This window comes from Otolemur garnettii, unplaced genomic scaffold (genome assembly GCF_000181295.1).
Source record: "Otolemur garnettii isolate 467f Iridium unplaced genomic scaffold, OtoGar3 scaffold00021, whole genome shotgun sequence".
Taxonomy (NCBI): domain Eukaryota; kingdom Metazoa; phylum Chordata; class Mammalia; order Primates; family Galagidae; genus Otolemur; species Otolemur garnettii.
In genome coordinates this window covers 18,864,014-18,875,203 of record NW_003852416.1, presented here as the reverse complement: position 1 = coordinate 18,875,203, position 11,190 = coordinate 18,864,014, and the positions used below count along the sequence as shown (strand labels likewise).

The following is an 11,190-nucleotide window of genomic DNA, read 5'->3' as shown; positions in this document are numbered from 1 at the left end:
GGGGATTCGAACCTGCCACCTTAGGTGTACGTGGCTGGCGCCTTAGCCGGTTGAGCTATAGGCGCCGAGCCCATCTGCTTACTTTTCTACTTTAATAAGTAGGTCATTTAAAAAACAGAACAAAATATGACCATTATCATAGTGTAATTTTTAACCTGTATATTACCTCAGCTTCAGAGAGTTCTTTGTCACCGTTTGGCTTGGTATACTTTTCCTGCATGAAGGGAATCCAGGAAATTTTACATTTCTTAATAAAGGGTGTCACATCTACAGTGCCCAGGGCATACCCACATATGCCATCTTCATCTTCTAGGACAAAGCAGTAATCCAGGCTCAGAGAAAGTAGCCCCCCTACTAACCTGCACAGAAGGAAAGAGGCCAGCAGTAAGCTAACAAGTTACTAACAAAAATTTACAATTCAGTTATAAAAGGCCCGATGTACTTGAATGACAACTTACACAAGCTATATTTGATGTAAGAAATGAGAAATGCACACATATTAAATTCAAATTTTACTAAAACTAAATTTACTTCCAGGCATCACCTCCTCTTAATCTGATAAACCTGGCCATGAAATTTCTACTCCCAAATCCAAATATTCATTACATACTTGTCTCCAATAAGGTCAGGCTGACTTTGAAAAGGTAAACCCACTCCATCGTCATACATTTCTCTGCAAATCTTGTACACGGAAGCCTGAAAATATAATCTGGTTAAGCAACATATCACGGAAAAACAGGAGCAGACTCTAACAATAATATGGTTGATATGTCAGTCTAGAGAGGAAGTAACAAAATGCCAGGCCTGTCAGAAATACCATCTCTTGCTTTGTTAAATAAGTATGTATTCATTGAGTTAGATTTGTAAAACTAAGAGAAAATAGCAAGGCTTTAGTAAACACTGACAGTTGTTTTGTATGGGATGCCTTTTGGTAATAAGTTGTACATTCCAAGGCCAGCAAATTTTGAGGCTGACAGTCTCTCAATGACTTCTTATATGTTAAGAATACTTTTAAAAAATGTTTTAAACTTGTTACTGTCTTTAAACTGGGCAGTTTCCTCTGTAGCTGTCAACAGTCTGTAGGTATTTCACAACTGAAAATTACATAATACACTGTATTGGAAATTAAGGACAATAACATCATTTAGACCCTTAACTGTTTTGTAATTTCAATTCTGAATACATTTCATCTGACTTTTCTTTGAGATGGAATCTCACTACATCACCCTCAGTAGAGCGCTATGACTATCAAAGCTCACAACAACCTCAAACTCTTAGGCTTAACTGATTCTCTTGCCTCAGCCTACCCAAGTAGCTAGAACTACAGGCACCTGCCACAACGCCCAGCCAATTTTTGGTTGTAGTTGTCATTGTTGTTTGGCAGGCCCGGGCTGGATTCAAATCTGCCAGCTCCAGTGTATATGGCTGGCGCCCTAGCTGCTGAACTACAGGCACCGAGCCCCAGCCCTGACTTTTTATTTTTGAGACAGTATCTCCCTCTGATGCCCGGGCTAGAGCATAGTGGTATCATAAAGCTCTCTGCAACCTCAAACCGCTGGGCTCAAGTGATCCTCCTGTCTCACTCTTCCTAATAGCTGGGACTGCAGACCCACACTATGACACCCGGTTAAGTTTTTCTATTTTTTAACAGAGACACAGGATCTTGCCTTGTTGCTCAGGCTGGTCTGGAACCACTGGGCTCAAGTGATTCTCTCACCTCCCAAAATACCAGGATTACAAGCATGAGCCACTGCACTCGACTTCATCTTACTTTTTAAAGGCAAGAATTAAAGAATTTGACCCAAGATATTAGTAAACTCCTTAGATTGTTCCTCAAATTCTCTATTGTTTCCCCCTCTTGTGTTAATGTTTTAATTTTCTTCATTTAAAGATCATTTACAGAACAGAGTCTTTTAGCCAGTGAGTTCAACGTTAAGTTCTAAGTGTATAGACCATAACTATATATTAAATTAGTAGATAGGTAATTACCTCATCTTTAGGAAAATATGGTCTGATAGTATAAACTTTGGAGGTAGGAGTCAGTGGGGGTGGTTGAAAAAAGAGATCATTTGCCCCATCAATTGGCAGCAAACGCTGTAGGAAGAAAAAAAAGGAGATGGATTAGTGTTGAGTAGCCATCCATTACTTTAAATGGGTATGCACTGCAGATTACCAACTTAACATTAACTGGCTTCTGCAGGCAGACCTGAAGAAGAGGGATGTACTATGCTTTACTAATATAAACACCTCTGCTGGGGGAGGGTGCTTCTGAATAGAAATTACCCAAACTGACTTACACAGCTTTAGTAGCATATTAACGGGGATTTAAATTTACAGTAAAAACCAAAACCAAAATCAAAATAAAAACAAACCTATTCCAATTATGACAAATCTTTTATTTTTTAAAAACCTATCTTATATATACCATCTCTCTACTAAAAGATGGCAGAACAGAATGTCAGGAGGAGAGGTTTGGTCTGAAGAGGGTTATCTGTCCAGGAGACGCTTTATCCCCAAAGCAATGCGCTTCAGTTTGCTGTGCGCAGCAGAGCACCTGTTGGGGGGAGAAAAGTAGAGCACCTGGAAAGTCCATGAACAAATTCCAATAGCAAAGAACCTTCATTATTTTATTCAAATGTTCGTTAATGAGGCCGGGTGCAGTGGCTCATGCCTATAATGTTAGTACTGTGGAAGGCTGAGGCGGGTGGACTGCTTGAGCTCAGAAGTTGAAGACCAGCCTGAGCAAGAGCAAGAATCCCATCTCTAAAATTAGCCAGGCATTGTGGCAGATGCCTGTAGTTGCAGCTACCTGGGAGGCTGAGGCAAGATAGCTTGAGCCCAAAAGTTTGAGGTTGCTGTGAGCTATGATGCCATGGCTTTCTATGAGGGCGACAGAGTGAAACTTTATCTAAAAAAAAAAAAGAAGTTCACTAATGTGCTATCTTTTAAGTACAAATTATATTTATAAAAATAACTGAATATCCAAAACCACCTTTACCATTCACTTGCATAATTATCATTTTTGCTCATGGAGTTTCCACTGGTAGACAAGCATGCGCGCATTGTGCATTGCGGGCGCAGATTTAAATGCTGTGCGACCTGCAAAGAAACAATGTGAAGTGTATACCTAGAGCCGCTGCGCTTCGCAGGCGCGGGGGGGATTGGCAGCATCTCCTTCAGAAATTACTGTGAAAGAGGAGGAAAATCTGATTTAAAATTCAGCTATGTAACTAAATTGAATTTGGGACTAGAAAGCCTTCGGCAGACCAATCCTTCCAGCCATCTGATGCGCAACATAAGGTTTCTCATAAAACAAAGAAAATGTCAATTCAGTTGTGAATTCATATTGATACCTGGAACTCTCCTGCTAGACCACCTCTAAAGGCCCAGGGTTCTTGGTCTCCAATTAAGAACTGTGCTGAAGAATGACTACGACACCCTGTTGAGATCAGATCCAAGCGGAGAACGTTACGAGAAAGGGGATTTCCTGAGGTCTCAAATGTCCAACAAACTAACAAACACTTTGTGGAAATAGCTCTCTAACAATAATCCAGGGTTTTAGGGCAAGGCTGTGATAATAATTACTTCTAAAAATTCATAATAGCATACTCATATTCCTTACTCAGGTTAATTAATAATCATTGTTATTAGTTCTATTCTTCAATTATTGGAAGGAAAGTCAGTCCCAAATCTGCATGTTTACACATTGCCCTGGATACAGCTATACAAATCAAGCAAGTTGCTTGCTCTATCATGAAATTACAGTAACTATATAAACTGAAATGAATGATAAATGAGACATTTTATTATCACAGCCCATGAAGGAATTAAACCTGTCTGAAGTCACATTTTACATTTTTAGGAAGGATACAGGAAAGGGAAAAGGGGAGGGGGGGGGATTAATCTTGTCAGAAAACTAAAGCCAGCAGAATAAAAGAAATTGTTATTAAGTTGACAAAACAAGAGAGAATAACTTTATTTATTTGGACAAAGATAATCCAAATCCAGATGTGGTTAGTCATACCACTCTGATAGAACGGGAGCTCCAAGGAGAGCCAACTGGTGCTCCTAATTTATCCATACTTTTCTTAAAAGTATGACAGCATCAGACTCCTCTGATTAGCCATCATAATCTTTGCAATGCACTTAATATGTGGTTGGAACGGCAGGCTTTGAGGTCAAGAGGTCAGTTTTTAAGGTCACCATTTAACCAACTTCATAGACAATAAAGCCAGCTAACAATAAGAGATTATTAAGGGAAAATGTTTAGAGGCCAAAACTGTCTGCCTAGTCTTCTGACAAGATAAAGCAGCGCAACATAGTTCTTTTCCATTGGAAGACAGCATTCTACCTCCTGTTCAAGTTAACAGTCTCATCAGTACAAGATATAGTGTGCTAGTCAGACAGTCCCAAAGCAAATTAATTTTTGTTGATAATTGAGGTCCTTTAAGAGATTACATATGGGTTTGTCACTTTTTTAGGGTAGGGGTATTTTTTTAAACATAAAATGTAATATTTGTAAAATAAATATGAAATAGGGTCAAAATTTAGACTATGAATAGAAAGTACCCCATTCCATACATAACTCAGTGTAATTTACACTGTAGGAAAAAACTATAACTCTTAAACTTTAAGATCAGCCAATTTCCCCTACCCCCCACTTTGAGACTACAACATAACTAGCACTTCCAACTATTACAATAAAAAGCTGCATGTACGAAGAGCTGTGTAAATGAAAACATGGTTAATGCCTCAGTCGCTGCGCAAACGTGACTTCAGTTCATGCCTACTGCCCTTGAATCTACCTGAGCTACCTCACAGATAGAATCTTTCAATTTAAAGCTAATTAATCATGACGCGCTGTGAACATCTGCCGCTGTCCATCCAATAGTAGTAGACACTTGTGCTGAGGATTCTCCCATCTGTACACAATGGGGAAGAAGATAATACAAGTCGTTAGTAATCAAAAGTACTGCATAGCCACATTCTTTAAAGGACTGAATGCCAGCTGGATTGGAGAGAGGAGGAAAATGAAGGGTTCTAATCAATCACCCCCTGAAATTACTAAAGAACCAAGAAAATACTCTCCCTGTTGTGAGCTCTTGTAAAGCTATGTGGAAGGCAAGATAAAATTTCTAAGCTTCTCTGTCCTTGGGATTATACAAAAGCTATCTATACATTTGGGAAAGCTACCCATATAATTGCTTAGTACAGAGATAAAACCTAAGAAACAATATTGTATATAAATAAGAATTTAATTTTTAATGATTCTTGAATTCAAACTTGAACATCAAATGTTGTCAGTGATACTATTTTAATTCAATAATTTAGATTTCAGATTCAAAATTCCTAAGGGCCTTGGAAAATTTTTTTTTAGAGACAGAGTCTCACTTTGTCACCCTCAGTAGAGTGCCATGGCATCACAGCTCAGCAACCTCTAGCTCTTGGGCTTAGACAATTCTCTTGCCTCAGTTTCCCAAGTAGCTGGGACTATGGACGCCTGCCACAATTCCTGGCTATTTTTTTGTTGTTGCAATTTGGCTGGGGCTGGGTTCGAACCCGCCACCCTTGGTATATGGAGCCAGCACCCTACTCACTGAGCCACAGGTGCCACCAGGGCCTTGGAAATTTAAAGTTTAAATTCCTGTAAGATTAAATATAACTACCTGACCTTCCAGGTCAGAAGCCTGGAAGACAAACGCTGTCATCCAACAACCAAATTAGAAGTTTCTCCTGAGTCAAAGGGCAGATATCTCCTACCTACACAAGAGGTACCTAGGAGCCTTTTAATAGGAGGGTCAAAATTCTCTCTCCTATGTGTGCCTGTTGGGCTATATCAATATATATCCAAAGAAAGTTATAATTTTCAAATTAAAATCAGATTCTGCTTTTAAGACTAATTAGGTGTGTCACAGGAAAACTGTTGTTTAATATTTAAGAACCCAAACGTATGTAGGTATAAAGTGAGAACTCTCACTACTACTCATTAGTCTAAGCTCACAGTGTTTTAGTAATCTATTTCATAACCAAGACCATGAAACCCATATCATAGTTATTTGTGACAACTATGAATACTATGACAAGTCAGTCAGCCTTGTTGCCTGCTGTGTGCTATATATAGTCCATTACATATTCCTTACAGCTGGATTGAAAACCTGGAAATGAAATGAGGTCCCTGGAGAATCTTGGCCATGCTGGTGCTTTTACCAAGTTTGAGAATTAAAAAAAAAAAAAAAAATTCAGTTTCAAAGACATATATCCATTTAATGAAACAGTTTTTAGGGGAATGCAATATCTACCCCCAGGTAAAACCAATTACTTGGTAGAAGGATAAAGAAAAAGCCTTGTGAAATAATACTGAGTAGCACCAGAATAGCCATCCACTAGAGCTCGCATGCGCACAGGGCTGGGAGGATGGCTTCCTCTTGCCAGGCCCCTTAGATCATTTCAGCAATTGTTCTGTTAAAATCAGCATTAATGTTATCAAAACACAGCAAGCAGCAAAAAGCTTACAGAGTCACATTTCACAGTGTCTCATCTCCAAATTGGGTAAAAGTGGTATTCAGGGTTCCATCCAGAAAGCATTCAGTCAGCGCAAGTTAAAGTCAGTACTTACTAAAATATTTTCAAGATATTTATACTGAATTAGCCCAAGGGAGAAAAATTACTCATGTAATCACTGAGACTTGTATTTCAAGTCTTTAACAATGCCTGCTTTTTAAAGAAAACTAGGCACAGAATTGAAAAAGTTCTGGAAATCTGCCAATTCTCTAAAGGTTTTTCTCCCTGTGGGATAATTTTTTTTTCCAAGGGACAATATATAAGAAGAGATTATTCCTGGTGCACCTACCTAACCACTGTACAAAAGACTTCACCATAGACATTATACTCTTGATATCCCAAACATAGGAGTACATGTCATAAAGGATTGTCCTGTTGGCACAATTGGAGAGCCGAGTGAACATTCCCATCACTAGTCCACACATCTCTTCAAACTTCGCTGCTCGTGACCGCCATTCTTCAATCTAGTGAGGATCAACAAAAAGACTCAAAAAAACTGCAAGCTTAACAAAATAGAAGACATAGTTAAAAATTAAGCTGTTTATAAGGTAGCGCCAATTTATTGTAGCCTATCATCATTTTGTGTCTCCCCAAACTGATAAACATTCCTCAAACAATCAAAATTGACTTTCTATCATTCTAAATTAGGCCAAATTATGGAACTGAATGTACCAGACTCAACAGAGTCCACATCCACTTTATAAAACCTATTTTATTCTTTTTTTTTTTTTTTTTTTGCGACAGAGTCTTACTATGTCACCCTTGGTAGAGTGCTGTGGCGTCACAGCTCACAGCAACCCCCAACCCTTGGGGCTTAAGCGATTCTCTTGCCTCAGCCTCCCAAGTAGCTGGGACTACAGGCGCCCGCCATATGGTCAGCTAGTTTTTTTATTGCAGTTGTCACTGTTGTTTAGCTGGCCCAGACTGGGTTTGAACCTGCCAGCCACAGTGCATGTGGCTGGTGCTGTAACTACTATGCTACAGGCGCAGAGCCAATAGAACATATTTTTTTTTTTGAGACAGAGTCTCACTTTATCGCCCTTGGTAGGGTGCTATGGAGTCACAGCTCACAGCAACCTCCAAATCCTGGGATTAGGTGATTCTCTTGTCTCAGCTTCCCGAGTAGCTAGGACTATAGGTGTCCGCCACAATGCCTGGCTATTTTTTGTTGCAGTTTGGCCGCGTTTGAACCCGCCACCCTACCCACTGAGCCACAAGCACTGCCCCAATAAATGTATTTTAAAATGTGGTCAATTTTCTGTCAGTTACTAGTATACTTACTAAAGAACAAATTATCAGTATGGGAACCATCCAGGCTAAAGAATCAGATAATTTTTTTTCTTATTTTTATAAGAATCAGATAAATTAAGCACACTCACTTTTTCAGAGTCTTTTCCTTTGCAGTTGACACTGACAACACTGCTATTTGCTCTAAGCCACTGGAATTCCCGTAACATCTGTGCTCCTTTGGGTCCATGTTCATAAGGAAGGTAGAACAGATCAGCAAGTAACTGTAAATCCTCCAGAGTGACTGGTTCTGCAGTGTACAATGGCTTTTCATTTGGACCTGGCACAAACTGCTCCTTGTTTGTCTGTTCATCAGTCTGCATAGGTGCAATATCATTAATACAATCTTCCTGCATAGACATCTCTGGGGATTTTGATTCAGCTATGCTCTCTTTATCAGTGTCCATTGGTTTCAATTCCTCTGCCATTTTAGCTTCCACAATTTCACTCAGTATTTGATTGTCATTCTTGTGGTCCGTTTCTTCTTGTTTTTCCACTACCATGTCCATGGGTTCTTCATCAGGTTGTTTCTTTTCTTCTTCCTTGGTCAAAGCTGTAGGCTCACCACTCAAGGCTGCTCCCTGGCTCATAATGGGGTCCTGGTAAACTGTTGTTACTACTGTTGTGGCATTTAAAGAGGGTGCTGCAACTAGGGGAGTCCCATCCACTACACTTGCTTTAGCTCCACTGTGTGCAACTTGCCTACCTACAAAAATAAAACAGTCATAAAAATAATCAAAATTAGAGAATAAATTAGATTTAGAAAAATGCTGTTTTTATCACACCTATAAATTGGAACTTCATTTTGAGACTCCAAATAATTTAAGTCCTAAAAAAAATGAAACTGTTCTAAATTATCAGGGAGGTAGTAGGAAAGAAGAAGGGAAGGGCAAAAAAGGTAATAAATATCCCTAACATGTCAATCTGTTATTACATTCTCTTCTGAATATTTACACTGAAAAACACTTAAGGCATAGGCTGGGCACAGTGGCTCATACCTGTAATCCTAGTACTCTGGGAGGCTGAAGTGGCAGTACTGCCTGAGCTTAGAAGTTGAGATCAGCCCTACCAAGAGTGAGACCCCATCTCTACTAAAAATAGAAAAATTAGCCAGGCATGATGGCCTGCAGTCCCAGCTACTCAGGAGGCTGAGGCAAGAGGATAGCCTGAGCCCAGAGTTTGAGGCTGCTGTGAGCTATGATGCCAGAACACTCTAGCCAGGGAGACACTGTGAGATTTGTCTCAAAAACAAACAAACAAACAAACCCCTCAGTCACAGTGGTTCACACTTACAATCCCAGCACTTTGAGAGGCTGAGGTAGAAGGATCTCTTGAGACCAGAGTTCAAAACCAGCCTGGGCAATATAGTGAGACCCTATCTCTACAAAAAAATAAAAAATTAGCTGGGTGTGGTGGGGAGTGCTTGTACTTACAGCTTCTCAGGAGGCTCAGGTGAGAGGACTGCTTGGGCCCAGGAGTTCTAGGCTATAGTGAGCTATGATCATGCCACTGCACTCCTCCAGTCCATTATGTCTCAATAGAATGAGACCCCATGTTTAAAACAAATTTTTATGTATGGGTTGGTGCCCAAAGCTCAGTGGTTAGGGCGTCAGCCACATACACTGAGGCTGGCAGGTTTGAACACGCCTGGGCCTGCTAAAACGACAACTACAATAAAAAAATAGCTAGGCGTTGCGGCGGGCACCTGTAGTCTTAGCTACTTGGGAGGCTGAGGCAAGAGAATCGCTTAAGCCCAGAGTTTGAGGTTGCTGTGAGCTGTGACACCACCGCACTCTAACAAGGGTGACATGAGACTGTCCCAAAAAAAAGAATAAAATGAAAACAGGGCAGTGCCCGTGGCTCAGTGAGTAGGGCACCGGCCCCATATACTGAGGGTGGCAGGTTTAAACCCTGCCCCAGCCAAACTGCAACAAAACAAGAGCCAGGCACTGTGGAGGGCGCCTGTAGTCCCAGCTACTTGGGAGGCTGAGGCAAGAGAATCACCTGAGCCCAAGAGCTAGAGGTTGCTGTGAGCTGTGACACCACAGCACTCTACCAAGGGTGACAAAGTGAGACTCTAAAAAAAACACAATTTTTTCCAAAAAAATATTTTAAAGACCTATTAGACTTCTATCAAGATAAAATCTACTGAAGACCAAAAGGTAAAATGTTTAAAACCTTACTCTCTAGCTCCCTATATTTCATTTAATTTCACTTTAGGCTCAGCACCTGTAGCGCAATGGTTAGGGCACCAACCACATGCACTAAGGCTGGTGGGTTCAAACCTAGCCAGGGCCTGCTATAACAAAAAATAGCCAGGTATTGTGGTGGGCACCTGTAGTCCTAGCTACTCAGGAGGCTGAGGCAAGTGAATCGCTTGAGCCCAAGAAGTTTGAGGTTGCTGTGAGCTGTGACACTGCAGCGCTCTACCAAAGGTGACATAGTGAGACTCTGTCTCAAAAAAATAAAAAATAAATAAATAACAATTTAATTTTGCTTTGGTTAAAGTGCTTAAGGTAAGGCTCATCACAGCAGTGTCCTTTACTTTGACTTAACCATGTGATCCAACCCCCTTACAAAAAATGCCCAAACTTACTGCTATACTGATGAGGTACACCAAACTCCTGCAACCATTCTGTTAAAGCTAGTTTTAGAGCCATCTGTGGACTATAGAGTACATCAGTTTCAATATCTTCATCACTGCCTTCATTTTCTAACTTTATCTGGATCGACACAGTACTGTCTTCACTATCCGCTGCAAAAAAAGGGAATAAAGCAAAAAGTTGTTTCATTACAAAAGCCTCCTAACAAGTGATACAAATAAATGCAACTCGTTGTTATAGTACAACCAGAAGCAAAGTAGAAGAACTAGAATAAACAAAAATTCAAACACAAACATGACCCTTCACTAAACCTTTTCATTTAGAATAGCCACCTTAATGCACTGCTAAATGTAAAATCCCAACTGAAATAATAACTAATTTTAGAATCATCAGAAAAGTCATTCATAAAGTCCAGAGTACCAATTATCAGGAATGCAAAGTTAAAGATACCATGTTTTCCATAAAGAAAACATTCCCTAGTCTTCAGGAGCTTTTAACTTTGTTACAAGAAAAGAAAATCAATAGGCTTGGCGCCTGTAGCTCAAGTGGCTAAGGTGCCAGCCACATGCACCAGAACTGGCGGGTTCTAATCCAGCCCAGATGTGCCAAACAACAATGACAACTGTAACAAAAAAATAGCCGGGCATTGTGGTGGGCGCCTGTAGTCCCAGCTACTTGGGAGGCTGAGGCAAGAGAATTGCTTAAGCCCAAGAGTTTGAGGTTGCTGTGAGCTGTGACA

At 40.2% G+C, this 11,190-nt stretch overlaps 1 protein-coding gene across 1 annotated transcript in view; it reads right to left on the bottom strand.

Annotated features, from left to right (window-relative positions):
• Positions 1–11,190, bottom strand: part of MGEA5 (meningioma expressed antigen 5 (hyaluronidase)) — a 30,226-nt gene that overhangs the window by 8,239 nt on the left and 10,797 nt on the right. The window contains exons 4-10 of the mRNA XM_003787237.2: positions 10,445–10,603; positions 7,941–8,554; positions 6,851–7,025; positions 3,354–3,439; positions 1,990–2,094; positions 611–696; positions 167–359 (exon numbers count right to left, since the gene is read on the bottom strand). Of these exons, the coding sequence (XP_003787285.1) occupies positions 167–359; positions 611–696; positions 1,990–2,094; positions 3,354–3,439; positions 6,851–7,025; positions 7,941–8,554; positions 10,445–10,603 (1,418 nt within the window). The remainder of the gene's footprint in view (positions 1–166; positions 360–610; positions 697–1,989; positions 2,095–3,353; positions 3,440–6,850; positions 7,026–7,940; positions 8,555–10,444; positions 10,604–11,190) is intronic.